This window comes from Lagenorhynchus albirostris, chromosome 2 (assembly GCF_949774975.1).
Source record: "Lagenorhynchus albirostris chromosome 2, mLagAlb1.1, whole genome shotgun sequence".
NCBI classification, from domain to species: Eukaryota; Metazoa; Chordata; class Mammalia; order Artiodactyla; family Delphinidae; genus Lagenorhynchus; species Lagenorhynchus albirostris.
In genome coordinates this window covers 85,663,047-85,688,415 of record NC_083096.1, presented here as the reverse complement: position 1 = coordinate 85,688,415, position 25,369 = coordinate 85,663,047, and the positions used below count along the sequence as shown (strand labels likewise).

At 40.3% G+C, this 25,369-nt stretch overlaps 2 protein-coding genes across 3 annotated transcripts in view; both read right to left on the bottom strand.

Annotated features, from left to right (window-relative positions):
- Positions 1-440: 440 nt before the first annotated feature.
- Positions 441-16,088, bottom strand: BCAS2 (BCAS2 pre-mRNA processing factor). The gene is made up of 7 exons (XM_060142397.1): positions 15,818-16,088; positions 15,616-15,708; positions 13,016-13,086; positions 11,145-11,306; positions 2,888-2,938; positions 2,104-2,184; positions 441-750 (listed from the first exon to the last, which is right to left on the bottom strand). Exons 1-7 carry the CDS (start codon positions 15,908-15,910, stop codon positions 624-626), a joined length of 678 nt encoding a protein of 225 aa, XP_059998380.1. The 5' UTR covers positions 15,911-16,088; the 3' UTR covers positions 441-623.
- An 846-nt stretch (positions 16,089-16,934) lies between these two features.
- Positions 16,935-25,369, bottom strand: part of DENND2C (DENN domain containing 2C) — a 92,801-nt gene continuing 84,366 nt past the window's right edge. Inside the window, exons 16-19 of one of the 2 annotated variants that reach the window (XM_060139259.1) lie at positions 25,246-25,351; positions 20,769-21,008; positions 20,440-20,526; positions 16,935-18,965 (exon numbers count right to left, since the gene is read on the bottom strand). In XM_060139259.1, the coding sequence (XP_059995242.1) occupies positions 18,934-18,965; positions 20,440-20,526; positions 20,769-21,008; positions 25,246-25,351 (465 nt within the window). In that variant the 3' untranslated portion in view covers positions 16,935-18,933. The remainder of the gene's footprint in view (positions 18,966-20,439; positions 20,527-20,768; positions 21,009-25,245; positions 25,352-25,369) is intronic. The other variant, XM_060139260.1, reaches the window with a different exon arrangement.

The window sequence follows — 25,369 nt, the reverse complement described above, 5'->3', positions numbered from 1 at the left end:
ACATACTAAGCTTTATGTGTTACTTATGACGATGATCATCATCACAGATGACATATATGGAGTCATTGTATTTCTTTAGTCTTGTCTGGTAATTAAGAAGTCGTTTAGAACTACCTCTTTCATTTTATTTTGGCCGCACTGAGCAGCATGCAAACTTCCCCAACCAGGGATCGAACCCGTGTTCCCTGTATCGGAAGCACGGAGTCTTAACTACTGGACCACCAAGTAAGTCCAACTACCTCTTTATTTGAAATACTTATAAATCAAAAGTTTCCAACTTCTTGTACATGTTGAAAACTTTCAATAAAGATCTCTTGGGTACAAAATATGATCCTGGTGACTCAAAATTAATTCTACGAACATTATTATAAAGTCATACTTATTTTGAAAGTCTAAAGTTCTTTTTTTAAATGGCAAAAACACAAAACAAAACAAGCCACCATGTTGAAATTTTTTATTTTGCTGAAATGTACAAACAGAATATAACAGTCCACATTCTATGCTTTCTAAACATTTAACCACTGATGATTTCCGTAAGATGCTGTTGTTTTTCACAGTTCAGATGTTTGATCTTCTGTGAATGCCCAACATGCCTTCCTTTCTACCCACCAGATTAGTCTTTTTCAGAAGTCTTGCCGTATGTTTTCTTTGTTTGCCTCTCCATGTTGCTGCTTCATTTGAAAGAGTTCATTTTCTAATTGTACAATAGTCCTTTCAATCTCATAATTCTTACTGACCAGGGATACCCAACTAGAAAAGAATAAAGGGGGGGAAATTACTTAATGTGAACTTTCCCTTATAAGATTTTTATAGTATATATATTTTCAGCCAGGGTCAAAACACTAACCTTCACTTTTAGCTTTACATTTTCAAAAACTGAGGTGTAATTAGGCGGGAAAGTGAGTAAAGGGCGTATAGGACCTCTGTATTACTTCTTAAAATTGCATGTGAACCTACAATTATCTCAAAATAAAAAGTTTAATTTAGAAAAGAACAAATTAGAAAGAGCTGAAGAGATATGAAAGAGTGAAGTTGGTATTTAATTGGATTAACAAAAAAGGAGAGAAAATAGGGCAGAGGCAATAAAGAAAAATGATGAAGAAATTCCTACAACTGCTAAGATAAAATTCCATAGATTCAAGGAATCTTCCCCTTCCCCCAGAAAAAAATCTCTAGGACAAATGAAAAGAAACACACATGTACATGTAGAAGATTATATTAGTTTGAAGAACAGTGTGGAAAGATGCATAATAGACTGATAACATAGGGTACTTAGAGGATGAGGGGAAGGTGGAATAAGGACAATGATGTGGGTGATGGAGGCAGGGAGGTTAGGGAAAGAGCAAATCAAAAATGAAAAGAAATGATAAAAAAAATCATGACTATATTCAGAGATTTGTACAAACTTATTTGAATACATGAAGAACAACATTAAAAAATATATATATGGGGCTTCCCTGGTGGCGCAGTGGTTGAGAGTCCGCCTGCCAATGCAGGGGACACAGGTTCGTGCCCCGGTCCGGGAAGATCCCACATGCCGCAGAGCGGCTAGGCCTGTGAGCCATGGCCAGTGAGCCTGTGCGTCCGGAGTCTGTGCTCCGCAACGGGAGAGGCCACAACAGTGAGAGGCCAGCGTACAGGGAAAAAAAAAAAAAAAAAAAAAAAAAAAAATATATATATATATATATATATATATATATATATATATATATATATATATATAAAGGGAAAAAACCCCTGAGACGCATAAAATTATCAAGAAAGTATGGAATCTCCCTCCTGCAAGAGTTAAAAAATAGACTTTTTTCCTTTTAAAAGGAGAATATAGGTAAAATCCTATTCAGAGCAGAAGTACTGGGCAGAAAACAGGGTGCTCTAAGATCAGAATAAATTAGCAGTGGTTCAGTTTTTGTTTCTAACTCTCATTTCCTTCCGAGCCCATACTTCAGAAAGAGGAAGAGGCGGTGAAGAGTGGGATTCAGAAAACAGCATTTCTGTGACACCTGTGGCACCCCATTTGAATACTGTTTGAATTATATTGTTGAATCTTGATCTTAAAATGTGCTAAGCAATTTAAAAGGTGATGGGATTGTGGATACTCACGTTGACTCCATTTCTCTTAATTTAGATCCAGCTGTGAGCTGCATGTTCTTTCGCTGCCAGTTTAAGTCTTGAATATGTTTCCTGTAAAAAAAATTATTTATACAACCCACCTACATTCTAAAATAAGACTAAAATCAGCAGAAAAATCTATAACTAATACATTTTTAATCCTTTGAGAAGAACAGATATATGTATGTGTATATATATACACATATATAGTCATAGACTAATTCCAGGAAATAACTTACTTTTTTTTTAACTTTCTTCTCATTACTTTTCAATTACAAATTTCATAAAACATGCTCATGGTGAAGAATTAAATACACACACACAAGCATGCACACAGACAGAATAAAAATCCAAAGTCCCTCCTCCCATGTGCTTCTCCTTCTCCCTGATAACTTCTGTTCAGTTTTTGGTGAGTGTCTTTCCAGATTCTTTCCTGTATATGTATGTGCATGTATAGATTAGGGTGTTTTGTTTGCTTGTGTTTTTAACATAAATCAGATTATACATGTTATTCTACAAATTTTCCCCTTCTAAAAGTACCTTTTCAATGTCTGCAGACTTGCAAACTGCAAATGACCTGGTAGAGATGTTTTCAGACCTCAGGTCTATTTCTCCTCCACTCAGGTAGGGCAAACCTAACACTAGACACTGGACACAGTGGATCATCAATTATTTACTCTCATATGACTATAGTCCAATGGTTCCTTTTTCTTCTCATTCTATTTATTAAGATTCACCTCAACTTTATTATAAAATAAGAAGAAAAACAATTTACCTTAACTTCTGGAGCTCTTTCTGTGCATGTTCAATCATATGAACTAGATTTCTAAAAAAGAAAAAGAAAATCAGATTAATGTACATTAAAATCACATAGTACCAACTAAAATGTACTATCTAGTTGATACAAGGTCAAGTTTTTCTGCTAAAAATAGTTAATATTAATTGAGCTCTCTGTGCCAAACACCATGTTAGACACTCTATAAAACTAATTTAATTCTCATAAGAATTCTTTGAGGTAGGTATGATTATCCCTATTTCACATGTTAGGACACTAAGAAAGATAAAGCAACTTGGTCAAGGTAACATGGTTAAGTGTCAGAGGTGAATTCTACTTCAGGTCTTTTAAACTCTTGAGCCCAAACCATTTACTGATATTCTGATTTTGTGTACTTATATCACTTCTTAAACTGTTACTGTCTTTTCATAGACAAGATGGGAAGTATCTGATGAGTGCACTCATTTACACTCCCTTTTATCTCTTTATTCCTTTACCTACATTTATCTTGTCACTCTCCCGTCTACTGCTAGCTAGAGAGAAGAAAAAAACTGTTGTGGAAGGCTACAGATTCAGATTCCAGTCCAAATCAGCTCTAATGAGCAGAGGGGAGAAGTTGAGCCATACAGAGTTCCATGTGATTACTATCATTAGAGAAGTGATTCAAGGGTAAAGTTCAAAATCTATCTTTTCCTAAATAACAGCTTTACTGAGATATAATTTACATACCATATCAATTTCCTCTTAAGGCAGTAGAGTCCATTTCAACCACATTGGCCCTACTATGCTCTTGCTCTAGATCCAGTATTGTTTCCCGGCTTTTGTGACTCAAATTTCCTGCTGCCCTTCTGAGTTATTCTCCTATCTCCACTGACTGATTTCCTATAACTAACTCCAATTCTCTAGAGATTCGGTCTTCAAAAAGTGGTGCCTCTCCAGCTTTCCTTTAGCTCATCCCAATTTCCCTGACTTTGACACTCATTCCATGATGAGGACAATAAAGCTTAGTACTCTATTCCTGACCTCCAACCATTAATAGGGAGCTTTCTTTTGAACCACCTCTTCCTGAAAGCCCAGTTTGTGGTCTTCTCCCTTCTTCCAGCCTCCCTCTTAAGTACACAGGTCTCTCCTCAAGTACTCTGAATGCTGAAACTGATCACACTGCATCATGGGAGTCAGAAGACTTGGCTTCTAGTCCCAGCTCTGCCCTAAATAGCTATGTTTCCTTTGACGAGTCACCTGACATCACTTGGGCTAAGTCTGTTTATTTGTAAAATTAGGGGCTGACCCTGAAGGTTTCCCTTCAGTTTCAAGTACAGAATTCTCTCCTTATTAATGAAATACTATTTTTTTTAAAGCAGTTCGGCACCAAGACCTACTTAGAGCTAAAAGCTTTCTGCCTAGCATATTTGACACCCTCAAATCCTGTCACGGAGAAAGAAAATATAGTACAGCTCCTCTGGAGAAGCATCCATTGGGTTTGGAGGAGATAAAATATGTGCAGGAGAATGACCAACACTATAAAGTGTTATGTAATTAAGTGTACAACAAGTGATGTGCATAATAATTTGTGTAGTTACTCAGAAGAGAGAGAGAGTACCAGAGGCAGAATTTTAATCAGGGAAGAAAAGGAAACAGATTAAAGCTGGGCCTTCAATAAGTCGAATTTGGGTAGAATAGTTAAAGGTATTCCAGGTGGAGATAAGGCCTGAGTAAAGGTTCGGAGGCAGAGTTTATGATAATCACCAAGGAGAGGACTAGTTTGGCTGGAGTGAAAGTCTACAACTGAGGTATAGCCTTTTGCTTTGAATATCATGTTAAATAGCCTGGACCTTACCTTGTAGGTAAGGGAAAATTATTAAAGGTTTCTAAGCAAGATGAAAGCAATGCTCTCTTCAATTTAATGCCTCCTCCCCACCCCCCATCCCCTCACCTATGTTCTCCTCCATTCCTGGAATGTTCTCGCTCTCCTCTAAACATCCAAATCTCACCCTTTTCTGGAACCCCTGTACACTGTTGGTGGGAATGTAAATTGGTGCAGCTACTATGGAAAATAGTATGGAGGGTCCTAAAAAAAAAAAAAAAAACTAAAAATAGAACTACCACATGATACAGCAATTCCACTCCTGGGTATATATCCGGAAAAAATGAAAAATCTAATCCGAAAAGATACACGCACCCCAATGTTCACAGCAGCACTATTTACAATAGCCAACACATGGAAGCAACCCGAATGTCCATCAACAGATGACTGTATTAAGATATGGTGCATATATATACATATACAATGGAATATTACTCAGTCATAAAAAAGAAATACTGCCATATGCAGCAATGTGGATGGCCCTAGAGAACATTATGCTTAGTGACATAAACAAATTGGACAGAGACAAATATTGTACGATGTCACTTATATGCGGAATCTAAAAAATAATACAAATGAAAATTCATGCAAAACAAAACAGACTCACAGATATAGAAAACAAACTTGTGGTTAGCAAAGGTGAGAGAGAAGGGGAGTAGGGACAAATTACGGGTATGGGATTAACAGATACAAACTACTATATATAAAATAGATAAGCAACAAAGATATACTGTATAGCACAGGGAATTATACCCGTTATCTTGTAATAACCTACAGTATAATCTGCAAAAATACTAAATCACTATGCTGTATACCTCAAACTAACACAAAAATCAACTATACTTTAATAACCCCCACCCCCATTCCCTAATCTCACTCTTTTATAATGGTCCTAATCCTTAACGTCCCTTTCTTTGGATCTCTGTAGTTTATGGACCACAACACACAATGCAGCACTTGCCCCCATACTGCCAAAAATGAACTACTAGTTATTGGCCTAGAATATCTTGCCTCCTCAACTAGATAAAGCTTCCTGAGGACAAAGATCACATTTTTCCACTTTGTGAAATACACATTTTGGGGACTGATTTGTTCTCAAATTTCTTAATCATCCCAACCCCATTTTCCCTTTATTCTCCTTGCAACATATTCACAGTAGAAACTGAATTGTTTGTTCTGCAGTTTCTTTAATTCTGGATTTTGCCCAAAGATCCTTATGTGGCCAATAGACATTTAAACATGATTCTGAAAACTTGAGAAAAGGTGTTTATTATTTTGTGATTTTTGCTTTACTGTTTCAGGAATCTAACAAATAGTTTTATGCACAGTTGTGTAGTTCAATGGCCTTTTCTCCTTAAAAGAGACTCAGGATTTTAGGGCTCAAAGGAGCCATGGAGATCATCTAACCACTGAGTTTTACAAGTTGGAAACTGAACCCTAAATAGATAACAAAACCTAAAGCTAAAGCTAGTTATATGGAACAGAAACAGGAACTAGTGGCACTTTTGTTTCTGGTGTTAATTCTCTACTTACAGTCAATTCTCATCATTTGCAGATTCTGTATATGTGAATTTGCCTACTCACTCAAATTTATGTGTAACCCCAAAATCAATACCTGCAGTGTTTTGTGATCATTCATGGACATGCTCAGAGCAGAAAAAATTTTAGTTGCTGGGCATGCACATTTCCAGCTGCATTGGAACAAGGAGATACGCCACCTTCTTGTTTCAGGTCTCATGCAGGGATGACCAAAGGATAGAGTTTGCTTTCCAACTCTGGCAAGTTACTTAACACTTCTGAACTTTATCTTTTCTTTTATAAAATAAAGAAAATACAGAATCTGCCAGGATGAGCTGTTTTAAAGGATTTAAGATTATAATCTATCTGAGATGTGTATATATACATATGTACATATTTCTCCCAGGAGAAATGGTTTAGTATTTGTTAATTCAGTATCCAAGGCCACTTTATAAAGCACAACATGCAATAATGAGAGCTAACTGTATAAGCAACCCCCCACGTTAAGGATTACATTCTACCAAGCTGTGATTTGTAAATCAGACCTCAGAACTCATTATTGCAATATTACACAACAAATGTGTTAGGTTTATATTCCCTTAAACTTTGAGATGGGTCTCAAAGCCTTTCATATGGGTTGTAGTTCTAGGACATGACCCCAAGTGAAAGTCCAGCTATACTATTTTTATCCCACTTCTACTCTACTTCCCACATTAAAAAAACAAGACTGGTGAGTGGTCTTAGCACTGCAGGGTCGGGGAAGAGGGGGTGCAGGGTCTGTGCCCCGGTCCCCTGCCTTCATTTGCTCTGGGGTCACCAGTGGCAGTGCCATAAAGGAGCCAGGCACCATCCAGAGAGTCAAATCTCCACCCAGCATGGGGCACGTTTCTCCTCCAGCTGTAAACACGGTATTTCTTAAGTAAACATTTAATACACTCCCTCAGAAAGGCAGCCATGGGGGCACGAACCACATGTGGGTGAGAGGAAAGAATTCCATTCTCTTGTCCCAGTGCCTCTGGGATGAGAGGGTGCTAAGGCCTGCAACCCTAGTCCCGGTGCCCAGGAGGGGGTCAGATGGAGCTGGTCTCCAAGGAAAAGACTGCATCCTCCCGGCTGGAGGTAAGAGGCGGGACCTGCTGGGGAGGAGGTGGCCGAGAGTGAACCTGTCTGCAGCACAGCCCTGGCCTCAGCAGAAGCTGCTAGTGAGCGCCCTGTGGTGGCTGGGGGTCACGTGCCTGGCTGCAGCTCTTAGGAAAGGATGGGGCAAAGACGGGGCATTCATCCTCCCACGAGGCTATCTGTGGGCGGGAGGTGAGAGTTTAAGTGGCAGATGAACACCGAGAGGGAGAAAGAAGCCTTGTACTGTCAACTGAGCCAGGCAGTCGGGCAGGGAGGGCAATGGAATAAGGCACTATGATCTGTCTTGCTGATTTCTCTCACTGAGGGGGAACGGAGCTCAGATCTGTAGGGCTGAGGCCCAGATCCTCCCTCCAAAGGCTATCCTTTTCACAGATCCCAGGAGACAAGAATAACTGACTGCTATTTTAACGGTTGGAAACTCCTAGAACTTGGACAGGACTAACAAATTGGTGGCGCTGAGATGATGCTCCCCAGGGCGGCTGCCAGGCCCGAGACCCAGGTAAAAGGCAGGAAGAGACGACAAGGCTGACTCCAGTGGGAAGAGGTGAAGAGTGGCTAAGGGAGAGGATGGCTACTTGGGCCTAACTGAGGCTAGTCCGCCGACTGGGCAGAGCCAGCCTTGACTTCGGGCTGACTTCCACCCGGCTGCTGGGTGTCCGAGGTGGATGAAGTGGAGAACAGGGGAGGGAGAAGAGAGACAGGCACTTGAGGCTAACAAGCTGGGCCTCAGGAGCTAGGGAAGGAGGTCCTGCCACCAAGCAAGGACGGGCTAGGAGTCCTGCAAGACAAGGGTACGTGGAGGCTGCCCACCTCACCCGAAAGGTATAGCCACCTGTGACCTACAGTTCCAAGACCTTAGTCAGAGCTAAGAGACCTGGGGAGGGCAGAAGGGAAGGATAAGCAAAAGGTAAATAACCTGTTAGGCTTGAACCGTCACTAGGACTTCAGAGTGTGGGCTGTGGCCAGGGAAAGGTGAGGGTGCCAAGTCCGGGGACTGTTTTTCCCACGTGTTCATGGACAGACAGACAGCTGCCCTGAGGGAAGGCGGGGAGGTGGGGCAGAGAAGGGGTGCACACTGCAGTTAGGGGATGTGCTCTCCCAGCTGCAGCTCAGAGTAGACTCTAGGTTGTCTGAGAAGTCAGAGGGAAGAGACAAGAGACAGATGATGACAAAGAATTTCAGCTGAGGGAGGGGAGGGAGGGGCCTGGTCACCTCCTGCTGCCCTGCTGGATCCTGCTAAGCACAGCTAGCCATCTGCCCAGGAAAAGGAAGAGGACTTGAGAAAAGGTGGAAAGAATGTGAGCAAACACATTGCTGAGTTTGCAAGTCTGGGCTGATGCTGTGCTGGTCTCTCCTAAACTCCCAGGGCCGAAGGGCTGCGGCTCTGGGGGGAAGCCCTCCTTGGTCACATACCAACTTAAATGCCCTCCAACATGTCCCCTATCCATCCTATGCTGGTTTAGAGAAAACAAACAAAAACAACTAAACACAAAAGAAGAATTCCTTTTCCCTTCCTTGCTTTGCTGTAATGGGGTTAGAAGCCAGGTGAGGGGCAACAGGGACAGCTCTCCTTCTCCTGGCAAGGGGAGCGGACACCCCACTTCAGAAGCCCAGGAGTAGGGAGGTTGCAAGAGTCGTTGGAGAGCGGAAGAAAGGCTACAGACAGACAATGGAGGTGGGATCACAGGGTCACAGCCAACAAGCCCACAGGCACCTAATGGCCATGGTCCACCCCGTCAGCCAGGTCCATCCTTTCCCATCAGACACATTTACACTGAGGGTAGCCCCTAACAGTAAGTCCCTGCAGTGAGGGAGATGATGGTCGACACTGTCACTATATGTGACACCATGGGGCCGGCACACAGGGCACACCCCTCACTGTGAGGAGATGACAGTGGCAGCCGGTTCAGGACACCCTGTTCCTATGGCAATGGTCACAACTGGGTCTTGGGGACTCAGGCGGTGTCTGACAACCTGGACATCTGGCGGGTACATCTGGGAAGACGATGATGCAGGAGGTGATGGGTGCTGAGCTCACAGGAGTGACAGATGCCTGCCGAAGACCCAGCTGTGTCCCAGGCAGAGGTTTGGCACACAGTTTTTTCTGGGAATCATCCTCTGGGAGGAAGATCACTAACAGAAAGGTAGGCTTGTAGAGCTGGGGTGGGCTGGCCGTTCAAACGCCAGGCAGTATGAGATGATCACCCTCTGTCCCTCCCCCCTCAGAACTCCTGGTTTTAAAGGGCAGAAGAAGGAATGGATTCCCTCTTAAGTCCTGGTGTGGCCCTGGGCTTCCAACTGCTTAAAGAGGACAAACCCAAAATACAGATCTTCTTTCTCGAGTTCTCCTGGCCAAGCCCTGGTCCTCCCCTTTCAGGTGGTTCTTGGCCGCTATCATCTCCAAGGCCCAAGGGCCAGCCTGGAGCAGGCCACCAGGGAGTCCAGCAGTTCCTGCACCTGGTGGGGAGGCAGCACAGAGGCCTCCTTCTGGCTTCATGCCCCCCATTCCAGAAGAAATCCCCAAATTCTCCATGGAGGGGCAGGCCTTCTCTAGGGAAGTGAGGTGTTATAAGCAGAACTAAGAGATGGGTAAAAGAAAGAAGACAGGAAAAATAAAGGACAAAAACAAAATAGCTCCCTAACCCCTTATAAAAATGAAATTTATACATATGCTTTGTCCATATTGAGTTTCTTTAAAGAAATTGGTGCCTGTCCACAGCATAGCTTCCTGTTCTTCTGAAGTCTTAATTGTTTAAATTTTTAAAAAAAAGGGGGGGGAAAGGAAAACAAAAAATTAAGCAAAACTAAAAGGAGTGGGAAAACCCAAACAAAAGCTTCACACTGCTGGAGATCCAGCTGTTGGGAGATCGCCAACCGGCCAAGCCACCACCTGTACCCTCTGCCGTCCTCTGTGCGAGACATGATGAGACTGTGGGTCCCAAGGATCAACCTAGTTTAAAAACACCCAAGATGCTTTGCCCTGAATTTTAAGCAGCACATGTGACCCACTACTGGGCATATACCCAGAGAAAACCATAATTCAAAAAGAGTCATGTGCCAAAATGTTCACTGCAGCTCTATTTACAATAGCCAGGAGATGGAAGCAACCTAAGTGTCCATCATTGGATGAATGGATAAAGAAGATGTGGCACATATATACAATGGAATATTACTCAGCCATAAAAAGAAACGAAACTGAGTTATTTGTAGTGAGGTGGATGGATGCAGAGTCTGTCATACAGAGTGAAGTAAGTCAGAAAGAGAAAAACAAATACCGTATGTTAACACATATATATGGAATCTAAGAAAAAAACAAAAGGTCATGAAGGACCTAGGGGTAAGACAGGAACAAAGACACAGACCTACTAGAGAATGGACTTGAGGATATGGGGAGGGGGAAGGGTAAGCTGTGATAAAGTGAGAGAGTGGCATGGACATATATACACTACCAAACGTAAAATAGATAGCTAATGGGAAGCAGCTGCACAGCACAGGGAGATCAGCTCCGTGCTTTGTGACCGCCTAGATGGGTGGGACAGGGAGGGTGGGAGGGAGGGAGACGCAAGAGGGAAGAGATATGGGAACATATGTATATGTATAACTGATTCACTTTGTTATAAAGCAGAAACTAACATACCATTGTAAAGCAATTATACTCCAATAAAGATGTTAAAAAAAAAAAACAACAAGACTAAAGGTGGCATGGGTTTAAAGGAAACAAAAAAGGCTTCTTACTCATTATACACTTTCCAGGCATTGCATCCATGCTGTGACATTAGTTCCAGATTCTCAATTCGAACCGCTTGATGCTCTAACTGGGCCATAGAATTGTTTACGCATTCTTGCCACGCAGTAATGTCATTTTTCTGACCCGAGGAAGGGGCTGGAAGTTCATATCTGAAATTAAACAACAATGAAATAAAACCACATATTCCTCCAAATCTTTCTTTCTCCTCCCAACAGAATGCCTAATGGGTCTATGCACACTGTAAAAACTACAGAAGACTGAAGATAAGATGCAGACCTTGCAATAATAAGAAATCTATTTATCCTAAGAAACAACCAATTTACAAATAAGATTTAGCATCATTATACACAGTAACAAAAAATTGCTCACTTTAATGAACAATTCAATAAGCTACACTGTGCATTCATATAACGTACTGTTATATTAGCTATTAAATGTTATTAAAGAATAGTTAAAACATTAAGATGTTTATAATACATTAAGGGAAAAAAGGATAGAAAAAAATATGCACCTACATCCATCCACCATCCCACCCACGTACCTACACCCCTCTAGAGAAAAAATGGCAAAGGGGTATAATAAGTTTTACATTTTGAATTCAGCCTTTTCTGTCTTCATAATACCCAGTCCTTCAACACTGCCAACACAGCCAGCAACATACACTCTTCATAAATCTCAGCTCACTACTGAGTTACTACAAACTAACTTCTAATTTCCATTTTGTTATTTTTACTAGGTATTGTAAAAACTCCAAATCATTCCTATGAAAAATTGAGGGATATGCAACTGGGATTAAGAAGTGATAAACCATTTTGTTTAAAAAAAAAACAAGCTTACACATGCATCATGAATGCAGCATTTTGGGAACTTCTAATCATAACCCACAGTAAGAAATATTTTACACTGTGATCCAGTCCACAAATACACACAGCTGAACAGAAGTTTCACAAAACAAAACTTACCTTTACATGCAATGCATTCTGATATTTTCTATCCTACTTCCTTAAAAAAGTGCTGTGGTGTCTTACTAAACTTACTTCACAATCTACTGCTTAAAGGATCATGACCTACTTATGGGTTCAAAATATACTGTTATGAAGGAGTTACTATCACGAAAATCTTTAGAGCAGAAGCACCTGGAAACAGAACTGAGGAGTCCTAGGAGTTTTCCTGCCTTTATCATTCAAGCCAGATAGGAAATGGAGCACAAGAAAAGAAAAAATCTGGTCCTTTGGTTCTATAGACTCAAATCCCTCTTTTAATCTGTACATATGCTGAAAGGATAACCCTATTGTTCATGTGGCCCTCTCTGCTCTGCCAGATTAGTTACTGGTTCTCATAATTTCATAGTTTTCTTAGAGCTGAAGGGGACCTCAGATGTTAAGCAACCCAATTCTCCAATTTAGTGAAAGTAACAAAAGGGTGTTTTGGTTTTTTTCCTGAAACAGTTTTGTAGTAAAGTGGTATGGGAAGGGAGACAGTAGAACCAAAGTCAAACTATGCAGGTACTCTGAGTTTACTAATGTTGCCTGTGTAAGAGCGAAGCACTACATGTCTAACCAGGAACCTTTCCTCGGGAATTCTTAAACATGAACTTAGTTACAATTTACCATTCCCCTGTTATCGGATTTTAAAATAGTTTGCATTTTTAAATAATGGTGCAAAGAATATTTTTGAACATTAACACAAGATTATATGAACCACTATTATAACTATTACATGAAAAAACATAAATGCATAAAAACAGACAAGAATTTTTTCTCTTCCACATTTATTTTAACATGGCTACAGCAGTTTTACTAATAAATTAAAATTAAACAATGATTTGAGGCCAGCTGAACCCAGAAATAGGACTTACCGTTTCATACTGAGCAATTCAATTGGTTGTCGAGCAGCCAATCTTTCAAATTCATTTCTCATTATGTCGGTCTGATGTGTAAATTGAAGAAACAATTATTTCCAAAATCATATCAACAAACTGTATTACTATCCATTATTAACGGATCATTTCCCTTCCCCCCAAGTCTTCTCTGCAGTCAGTGCTCTCTAGAATCTGGAGAAGTGCACAGGCACACACACACTTCATATGTAAAGGGGCCCTCAGAGAAAAGGATTAATCCTAAATCAGTGGTTCTCAGTCCAGCACACATTTAGAATCAAATGGGAGTTTCGAAAACAATTCCAATACAATTCACATTATCACTCCTCTCCCCCGCTATAGGACGTGATTATAACTTTTGCTTTTAACTCACCAGTTGATTGTAAAGTCAAGCCAGTGTTGAGAACTATGGATCTAAGTATTCACTGGGGGCATGGGAAGAGAGAAGAGGACGTGGGACATAAAATAGTTTGCTTTAGCGCTATGAGCCTAAACCTATACTTTCTTTTTGATCCTGGCTGCTCTTTTCACTTTACTCTTTGCAAAGGAGTAACAGGGGAAGGGACAAAAGGACCTGGTTCTGCTGTTTGCTCTAACAATTTTACTATTTTTAAAAAAATGTGGTATAGCTCTACCTCTTTAAGTCCAGTGTTTTGGTCAACATCTTATTCCATTTAGACTAAAGAGTAGGCAAAAAAGACCTTCCAGAGGTCACATTCCTTGCTTAAAAATTGTGCATTAAGCATGTCTTCATTGGAGAAAGACTTTTTTTTGGACTATTGCTGAGTTTCACACAACTCTAAGAAAATGTGGTTACTTAGTTTCCTGCAGAAACTAAGGCATTCTAGCTAGAAGGCTATGTACAGTGACAGAGTAAAAACTAACAATTAGGTAAGACAGAAACTACAAAAATATAGTACAAGCCAATCTTCCGCCACGTAACATCACATGGCTAGTAAGTGACAGATCTGGAATTTTAACTAAACTCTCTTCAACGAATGAGCCAGTTCTCACAGGGCTAAGTCATAAGAAGAACTCCAGGCATGAATTGCACACATTAAGCATTCATTAAACTGCCTTAGGCACTCTTCATACATTCAGTGATAAATATCTGGGGTCCTATCGTGTGCCAAACACTGTTTCAGGTGATGAAAATACAGTGCTGAAGAAGACAAAAAAGATCCCTGCTCATAGAGCATTCTCATTCTCAGCTTAGACAGGCCTTCCTCAGCCATCCTATCTAAAGCAGTCACCCAGTCACTCTGTATCACATCATTACTTTAATTCTCTGTATAGCTTTATCAATAATCTGATATTTTCTGATTTATCTGTCTCCACACTCTAGAATTTAAACTCCTGTTCCCCAATAACTCGAATAGAATCGATTTTCAGAAATAGTTGTTAAATGAATTAATGAAAGAGCAGTTCAAAGGCAGTTTGAGGAGTGCTTAAGGTCTTGGGCAAATTAGTTAGCCTAACCTGCAGTTTTCCCATCTAAAAAATTGGGATAATAAACATACAGTTATATAGTTCACAGAGCTGTTTTTAGGACTGAGACAGTGAACCCAGTACACTATTAGCTTCTACTATTAGAAAGCGTTAACTAATCAGTATACTAATTATAAAGACAGAAAACACAGGTTGTATCTAAAAGAGGTAAAAAGAAAACTGGCTCAAGTATTTAAAAGTTTGTGACTGAATGCAGTTATCTAAAACTTTCAGAAATCAAGCTAATAAGTACCCATTACTGTCCTTAGTTCTTAATGTGATGACATCTATACTTGGGCAACATCATTTACAAAAAGCATGGGAAAACAGCATGCCATAGGAACATCTCTCTCCTACTTAAAACTTAACCAATATTTTTTTTCCTGTTACTTCAATAGGAAATCCTGCGTTTTAATAACAGAATTCTTTCATAAATAAATGGTTAACTGTAATGGGGGAAAAAACGGAACATGTATGTACTAAAATGCCTAACAGAATCCATTAACTTAGAAATGATATTTTACATTTCATTCAGCTAATTAGACCCTAAATAGTATTTTGGGTGCACTTCTGGGCTAAATAGCTAAATGGTTTGATATGGTTCACTTAGATATGATTTATCTCTACAGTCATTCACGTCCACCCAGTAAATATTTTAAGACTTTTGATACAAAGGCCGCCCTCCAGTGGTTCTCAGAGGCTTAGGTAATTAGGCTTTTGTAAATATATTAAAAAACCCTAGATCACTTGTTTTACAGTAGTCCTTAATTAGAGAGAAGAGGATCCCTTTGAGAATTTACGCAATAAACCTATCTCGGAAAAACGTAACACTAAATTTTGCAGTTAGGTCAGTTCGCGGAGCCCCAGAAAGTCCTTCCGTGGTTCTCAGAATAAGAACCCCGGGGAAGGCTTATCTGTGTAGCTATTTTCAACTGACTGACAATACCTATACAACAAGGTAAGTAGTAGCTAAGCAAGTAACAGTTAAAGCTGGAATTTAAAATTCACTTCTACGTGGCGAAGCCTCTCGATCCAAAATAAGGATTCACAGGATCCTGGTTCATACGCTAGGCTCAAAACATCACACTTACTTCAAAAGCGGAATAATCCGGGGCTGTCAGGTAGCTCAGGTAGTTCTTGGTAGGTCGGTATCTGCGTGTTTCCTCCTCCACCAATGCCGCAGCCTAAGAACGAGAACAGAGGCCAGGGTAGAGGCAGCAAATTGTTAAGCGATTCTTCCAGCACTAAGGGCCAGCGAGCGCTGAGTCAGTTACACAGACACCCCGAACTTACCGCTTCCCGCACACCAGGCGCTTCATAACCTTGGTCAAAATACGGCAGCGCATCCACCACAGCCTCTCCGGCCACCAAACCCGTACCCGCCATTCTTAGGTTCGCCGAAGTTTTCCGACTCCGCGCTGGCTCAGGTTCACTTAAATATTCCTGCGCCCTACGTTAACGTAATGACGTCGCCTGCGCATCAGCTTTGGCGCCTGCTAAGTTAATTCTGATGGCGCGCTCGCTAGAAATTGCCCGGCCACTTTGTTTTGGCCGGAATTGACGTCACGTCGCGGTTTCCCCTAGTCAGCGGTACATCTCAACTTCCTGTCCCCACGTGCTCTACCGTTTTGCCTCCGACTGGCAGCAAAGTGGAGAGGAGTTGGGACTTTCGGTTTCCTCCAGGACGCTGATATTTGGTTGGGGAATCCTTTAAAACTTTTGGAGGGAACTGGCTGCAGGATTTGGCGGGGAGCAAGATACTGGTTTCCCACCTCGGCTTTACTCTCCTAACCTTCCACCTTCTTCCGTTAAACTTCTCTCTCTTTGCACTTCCTTGCTGTATCCCCATCATTCTTCGTTCTCAGCGCCCGAGGGTCTTTGCACTAAGTGCAGTTCTTTCACAGATTCTGGAAGTGGGCGCTAGTCTCCAATTAAAATTGCGAAGCTTTAGACTCTGCGTAACAAAAGGAACCTGATCTCGCCCCCAGCGCGAGATAACCGCCCGCTAATCCCATCTTTTAAAAAGACTGTGATTTCGCATTCAGGGCGTGTATAAAATCCAATCATTTTGCCCTTAGAAATTCTGGTAATAGAATAGTTTCTCATTGCCTCCGACCACTCCTGCTACTGCTGGTGCCCAGTCTCTGGTCCCTGGCTTCCAGTTCCTTTTGACTAAGCAGGGAAAGACCAAATAAGGTAGTCGGACTATATATACCGTGCCCGGTGTGCAAATCTAGACCCCGACTTTGCCAAGAGCCTGGAAATGTTGGCCACTGTAATTAAAGCTTGGTTAGTCTTGGATCGATTATCTTTTACCTACCATTAGATAAATGTGTTAGCTATAGATTTAAGTGAAGTAAAATATCTTTACAGCTTAAACAATTTTATTTCAAATTCTCCAGAAGATCCATTGAATTTTTTGTGTTTATTCATTAAAAGATCCGTAAACATTTTATACAAATTTTCAGCGATTATTTTACAAGTGTGTCCAGAATTTGTAATACTTTACAAACAAAAAATAAAACAGACCGAAGAAAAGGAAGCAGCTTCAGATCGCAGGGATAAGACTCCCATCCCTGAAGAAAAGGTCTCCTCACAGAGGGATGTCTGGGATCCACCACAGTAACACCTTATACCCCCATTTTATCAACACTCAATTCCCAGTTACTAATTGTTCCCTCAGGGTGGGAGTGTTAGAGGAGACCAAATGGGGACATGTCTGGTAAAAGCCCCACTGAGGTAAGCTGCTTAATAAACTTTTTTTTTTTTTAACATAGGCTTAGTTCTATTTTCTTGGCCCACATCTATAGGAATTGAATTATACAGCACCCATCTTAAATGGTGTCTGCTTCAGATCCATTCACGCACACCTGAATGGGTTGTAATGACAATACTGCACAAGTTAATAAGTTGTATCATAACACAACTTATAATGCTTTAAGTTTGAGTAAATATTTTTTATGCCAGTTAAAGCCATCAGCAGGAGTTGAAGAAAACAAACTGACACTTGCTGTAACATTTATCAATTAGCGTTACACCAATGCTGACAAATTCCTCTTTCATACCACTACTACTACTTTAGATATTATGGGTTGGAGTGATTATGTGGTGTGTGCCCAGGAAATGTCCATATTCTGAGTCCAATTTAACTAGAGCAAAAAGTCCAACATTTCTAGAGGAACCAAAAAAAGTCTCATCTAGACACCTATAGTTTGAAGTCCCTTATTCTCAGAGCTGCAAGTTGACTCTGGTACACTTCAGCTTAAAAAACAAAAACAAAAAAAAAGCTTTTTCAATAACTGTAGTCCCACAGAGTTCAAATTTCCATCTGTAGGAATAACCAACTTTCTATGTGTTCATAAACTAATAGTCCTAGCTTCGGTTTAAAGTTATTTAAACTCTGAATTCCATTTTCCTCATTAGTAAAATGCAGATGCAAATATCTCATAAAGTTGATTTAAAGACTAAACAAGATGACATACATACATGTAGCATTCATGGCACATGGTGGACACTAAAAAAGAAGGTAGTTCTCATGCCCTTAAAGGACATTTTCCTGTTAGGTATATATTTTTTTCTTTTCTTGTTTTTGGCCATGCCATGCGGCATGTGGAATCTGCATGGGGGATCTTAGTTCTCGGACCAGGGATCAAACCCGTGCCCCTGCAGTGGAAGCATGGAGTCTTAACCACTGGACTGCCAGGGAAGTCCCCCATTAGCTATAATTCCCCAAAGTTTAATGCTGACATGCGTGGGACAAGCTACCCAAGTGCCACACAATGTGGAGGAGGTGCTATAAAATGTCTATTTTTATAAGATACTCAATAACAGTGATAATACATAGGGCTTCCACATAAGTGAGATTCCCCTAGACAGAGCATTAGACCAAAAAAAAAAAAAAAAAAAAAGACTAGTATACTCCTTAGCTCAGCTCAAACAGCCCATAGGTTTAAAGCTGCCATGGTATTTCAGTGATGAGAATTATGTGTGAAGGGCTAGTCCTCTACTTCTATCATGCCTCTGTAGTACCTTAAATGCAGCACTTTTCTCATTGTGCTCATCTTTGAGCTGTTTTTAAAATGCAACACCACCTCTTTCTTGTAAAAGACAAATGCCTTCATAGACTAAGCTCAAAACACAAAGGATGAGCTCAAGAATCAAAAAGAAAGGCCACTTAAAAAAAATCTGGTGGCAGAGTAAAGAGAGCATTGGTTCCAGACTACTCCCAACAATTCTCCAGTGATTACTACAGCAGCAACAGGAGAATCCTCCTCCGAGAACCTGGCCCGCTCTGTAACCTTTCAACTTTCAAAACTTTGTAGAATACTTCAGGGCATCTTGACTCTTGGAAAAATAGTTTCTTTGTCACTTTCTGTTCTATTTAGGATGGAGGCTGTCAATCAAAGATTTCATTTCTTCTGAAGAAATTTCATTTTACTTCCTAAAGGAAAAAAGTAGAGTGAACTCTCATTAGTTCATTTTTATTTATTATACATTATTTGAGGCAAGGGATTAAACCTAGTCATTCAGAACAGCCCAGAAGTAAGCTGCCATCTCAAGCTATCAGTTGATGTGTTTTTTTTTTTTTTTTTTGGCGATACGCGGGCCTCTCACCGTTGTGGCCTCTCCCACTGCGGAGCACAGGCTCCGGACGCACAGGTTCAGCGGCCATGGCTCACGGGCCCAGCCGCTCTGCGGCATGTGGGATCCTCCCGGACCGGGGCACGAACCCGCCTCCCCTGCATCGGCAGGCGGACTCTCAACCACTGCGCCACCAGGGAAGTCCAGTTGATGTGTTTAACCACCAAAAAACCCCAAACCAAATCAAACCAAACACACACACACAAAATCCCCACATTTCTAATTGTAGAGGTAGAAGAGAACTGAGACATCATCTAATCCCATGGTTTTCAAACCTGACTGTAGGTTAAAATCAGCTGTCCTGCTCCCCAGAGATTTTGTGGAGCCTGGTGTGGGGTGTGGGGTGGATTTTCTTTTTGTTTTTTTCTTTTTCTTGCCGCACCACACAGCTTGCAGGACCTTAGTTCCCTGACCAGGGATCGAACCCATGCCCCTGCATTGGAAGCGTGAAGTCCTAACCACTGGAATGCCAGGAAATTCCCTGGATTTTCATTTAAATTCCCCAGAGATTATAATATTGTAATCAGAGCTGAGAACCACTGATCTAATCTAACCCCATGGTATAAAGATGAAATAATAGCCCTAGACATGATTGTCCATGGTCTCTCAGCTAATTAGGGGCTAATTTTAATTAGGGGGGCATATATTTCAAAGACCAATATAAATACCATAGAATACAGGTTCTTCATTGTTTGGGGCTACCACACCACTGTTCTCCTACATCATACTGGATAATTAAAAGTTAACTATAATTGAAAAATCATAAACAACTGTGTTTCCTTGTGAAAAGAGTAAAATTAGAGACTTGCAGGAAATCCTCTTTTGCCTCAGATGCCCTCTGAACCAGGTATTTTTAACCTGGAGCATATGGATGGGCTTCAAGGGGGTCCATTAACACCCTAAAATTATATGCATAATTTGTTTGTATGCTCCAAGTATATTTTTCTGGGAAAAGGTACAGATTTTAATAAGATTCTTCCAGGGATGTGGCCTAGAAAAGATTAATAATCATGATATGCAAAATTCTTATATCATGAGGGAGCTTCATCTGAGGAAAACAGCCCCATGGACGACTCTGATGGAGAATCCTAACCTCTGAGAAAGACTTTTGTCTTTCTCCAAAACACTTTGGAAATAGGGTCATGGTTTCTGGTCACCCTCCTTGAGGTTATATTGTTGATGTGATGATAAAGCTTTTGTGATGAGGCATGCTTACCGCAAAAGTTTTTTTTTTTTTAACTATATTTATCTAACAGGAAAACACAGCAACTTACCAAGAGTCCGCAAAATTCTATTCACTCCACTGGGCTCAGACTCAGGAATTGTTTCCAAATACTGGAGGGCCCGGACCTCAAACAAACCTACAAGAAAAACTCATGTTGATGAAACTGCCATACATTTAAGACTGAAAATCAATTGAATAAAACTCTGTACTCACTACCAATGTACTTCCGTAGCTAAAACAATATCACAAAATAAATGTTTCCCATAATAAACAACTCATAGTGAGCCCTTGTAGCTTTATGCTATTTTTTTATATATTATTTTCAAATCTTTCAAGTACTCACTAAATACAGAGGGAGAATTTTATGATGAAACTGACCTTTCACCCCACTTTTCCGAAGCTCTCGGTCCTGGATGAATCCTGCAAACATCTGAGTTTCCATGAAGAGATCCAGGAAGTGGCGTACACTTCGGGAGGTGTGGGATTTACGGAATGGCTCCCTTTGGAATACACGCTCCCCATGCTCAGTGACAGTCATGCTCAAAGAATAATGTCCCACCAGTTCAACAAAAAACCTGACAAATGCTTCGGACACCAGAGAGTTGAGTGTCACATCTTCTGCAAAATGAACGAAAAAAGAAAGAAGGGGGGAAAAATCCCCTAAGTTTTGTGTTTATAGGGACACTGGCTCCAGTTATAAAAGTGACGCCTAGGGGATCATAGATTAAAGGACAGAGAATAAATGTAGGAATCCTCATTCTTAGCTTTCTTGTACTCTTCATGACCTGAAAAAAAGCAAATGGCTTATATCCTTACCTTCATGTTCTTCCCACGCATACTGTGGTCTGCACATCTGTGATTTCACTGTAATGGCTCTTTCAAAGGCCACCAGTGAGAACCAGCCAAATTTAATCTCCTTTTCTATTTTTATCCTCCTTTAAACTCTATGCTCCATTTGTGCTGACCTCCTCCTCATTCCTCTTGTCTCCCACAACTTTATGCTCTCCTGATTTCCTGATTCCTCTCCTGCCTTTAGGACCAAAAACATTTGTTTTGCTCTTGCCTCTTCTTCTTCTTCCTAGGCATGGTCTTTGGACCCCTTCTCTTCAACATTCCTTTCCTTAAAGAGCTAACTGGCATATGCAGAGAGAGCTGGCTTTCTTTGTCAATAATTCTCAACCTCAGATCTCCAGTCCTGATATTTCACCAAAATTCACTTTCTACATTTTCAGGCTACCTATAGGTGATCATCATTTGGCTGTCCCATTAGCACTTACATTCCATTTGTCTAAAAGTCACCATCTAGGGAATTCCCTGGAGGCCCAGTGGTTAGTACCCTGTGCTCTCACTGCTGAGGGCATGGGTTTGATCCCTGGTCAGGGAACTAAGATGTTGCAAGCTGCCCGGCACAGCCAAAAAAAAAAAAAAAAGTCACCATCTCATGTCCTTTTGGGAAATTGGTAGACTACAAATCAAATAAACAATACATGCCAAAAACCAAATTCATTATATTTCTCCACCAAATCAGTTTCTCTCTCAACTTTCTCATTTCATATTGCATCATGATTATTCCATAATAAATAATGATGTATTGAGTGCTTTTACAAATTTTAAAATAATCCAGTGAGGTAAGTCTATTATTTCCCTTTTACAGCTGAGGAACCTGAGGCTCAAATCAAAGACATTCTCCGGGGTCCCCTCATCCAGTACCATGGAGAAGCTGCAGGACTCCCAAGTCAAGCGATTCTTAACCACTATAATATAGCACAATGTGTTGCCTTCCTGGTTCCAGGCTCAAACCTCAGGTTCAACTTAGACTCCTCCTTTTCCTCCCATATCAAAATAGTATTCTTTTCCTCACAATGTCTCTTGCTCTTTCCCATGGGCTGACTGGGGATCTGGGACCCAGGTTTAATCAGACTTCTACCATGAAGCAGCTGTATAATAGTGGGCAACTTGCTTTACCTCTCATGGCCTCTCTTTCCATATCTGTATAATGAGGCGGCTGATTAGGCAATTTCTGAGCTCTCTTCCGACATTAACATTTTTATTCTTTTTTTTTAAATTTCATTTTTATTATTTGGCTGCATCAGGTCTTAGCTGTAGCGCGTGGGCTTTTCTCTAGTTCTAGCACGTGGGCTTAGTTGCCCCATAGCATGTGGGATTTTAGTTCCCCAATCAGGGATCGAACCCACGTTCTCTGCATTGGAAAGCAGAATCTTAACCACTGGACCACCAGGGAAGTCCCTACACTTTTATTCTCATCTAGATTTTTGTTATATTTGTTATATTTTGTTCAACAGACTTCCTTCTCATCTCTTTCTTTCTGCAGCTGAGAATCCATCACTGCTTTATCATTAACGCTTTTGCCCCACTCTCCCATCACCTCCAGTTACTGTCCCATCTATCCTCCAGTTTGCAGCAAAAAATTTCTTGGAAGAGTTGTTTATACCTGTTGTACCTACTTTCTTACACCTAATTCCCTTTCTTTAAAAAATTATGTTTTTCTATAACTTATCTTCCATTCTTTGTTTCTGTTTTAATGAATAACTTTATAGATTCTTATAACATGTATGAATATTTCATAAGATCAGGAGTGAGATGACCACACAAGTGCCCACCACAAAGCTTAGAATAGAACATCACGTGTATCTCTGAAGTTCCCTGTGTGATGCTTTCTCAGTGGTGTTCTTCCCCTACTTTGCAATAGAGGGTGACCATTTTTTGTAATTTTGTATGTATCATTTGCTTTACATTACAGTCTTACCATACACATCCAACACCAACAACATATTGTTAGGTTTTGTATGTCTTGGAACATTATATAAAACATATTCTTCTGCAACTTACTGTTTTAATTCAACGTGTTTTTTAAAAAATATTTATTTATTTATTTATTTCGCTGTGTTGGGTCTTAGTTGCGGCACGCCAGATCTTCAAAATGTGTGTTTTTAAGCTTCTTTTTTTTAAATGCTATATTCTCCTGTCAGTGGACATTTAGGTTGTTTCAGTTTTTGCTATCACATACAATAACACTATAAAAATTATTGTACTTGTTTCCTAGTTATAATGTACAAGAGTTTCTCTGTGTATGTATCTAAAATGGAATTGTTGGGTTGCAGGATATGTACACCTTTAATGTTACTAGATAAATTGTTTTTCCAAAGGGGTTGAAGTAACTTACACATTCTCATCAACACCTGATACTGTCAGACTTTTAAATTTTTGCCAATATGGTGGGTATAAAATGGTATCTCACTGTGGTTTTAATTTACATTTCCCTGATTTTGATGGGGTTGTGTATCTTTTCATATATTTATTGGCCTTTCATGTTTCCTCCTCTATGAAATGACTGTTCATATCTTTCCCCCATTTTCCTCTTGGGTTGTTCATCTTTTTACTTTTAAACTGTAGGAATTTTAAAAACTAAATTCTAGATACTATTCCTTTGTTAGTTATATTTGTTGAAAATGCCTTCATCTAGTTTATAGCTTGTTTTTTATTTCTTTTAGGGTTAGGGAGATTGGGGTTGACATATATACACTACTGATACCATGTATAAAACAGATAACTGATGAGAACCTACTGTATAGCACAGCAAACTACTCAGTGCTCTGTGGTGACATAAATGAGAAGGAAATCCAAAAAAGAGGGGCTATATGTATACATATACCTGATTCACTTTGCTGTACTGTACAAACTAACACAATATTGTAAAGCAACTATACTCCAATAAAAGTAAAAATAAAAACAAAAAAACATAACTGCTTACTCTTTCCTTCATGGAATACTTTCTTCACTCAGTTTCTACAATATCACATACTCCTGGTTTTTCACCTACTTCACTAGCTGCTCCTTTTAGTCTCCTTTGCTGGATCCTTCTCCTCTTCCCAACTACCAAAAGTTGGAAATCTAAGCACATCATCCCCAACCAGGGCTCAATCCTTAAATCTTTTTAATTTTCTCTCTATACTTACTCTATTGGGCTATTTCATCTGTTCCCACAGCTTTAAAATAGCAACTTTTAAATGTATGTCTCTAGCCCAAATCTTTCCTCTGAATCTCAAATTCACGTATATAAATGCCTACTTGATATCTCCAGCTGAAAGTCTGCCAGGTATTGGATGTCCAATAGGTATCTCAAACTTAATATTAAAAACTGAACTTTTAGTTAGTCCTCTAAACCTTCCCCTTCTCTAATGTTCCCCATTGGTAAACAGCCTTAGTGTTCTCCTCTGTAGAATGGGGATTAAACCATAACACCTGCTTCATAAAGATATTACAAGGATGAAATAAGATGTATGCTAAGTGCTTAAAACAATGCCTGGCACAGAGTAAGCCACCCATAAAATATTATTCATCCTTTTATTCAACAAATACTTACTGAATACCTATTTACTGAATGCTGTTTAAAGTACTGGAAATAGAAAACAAATAGACGGTCACTGCTCTCATGGAACTTACATTTTAGCACATCAGATGGTGATGAAAGCCATGGAGAAAAATAAGGTCAGGGAGGAGGATAGGACATGCTAAGGGAACAGGAACAATTTTAAACAGGACAGTCAGAAAAGGCCTCACTAAGAAAGTGCCATTTGAGCATGGGCCTGCAAGAACAAAGAGCAGAAGCCATGTGGATATCTAGGGGAATAGCATTCCATACATGGAACTGAGCAAGTGCAAAAGTCCTGAAATAGAAGGGGACTTGGCACAGCTGAGGGTGAGCAAGAAAGCTGACTATAAGCTTACGAAGGCACAGGCAATCTCATACTGCTATTGCATATGCTTTGGCAGGGTGCTGGGCATGTGGTATTTACTGCCTTGACCTTAAATCCTCAGACCACTTGCCTCATACCTTGTAAAAAATTCTGCTCCTGAGCCAAAATTTCATTTCGTTCTTCCAAAATTTGTATCAGGGCAGCCTGGAGTTTAGGTGGTAGAATTTCATCCTCATCAGATACCTTAAGAGAAGAAATTGA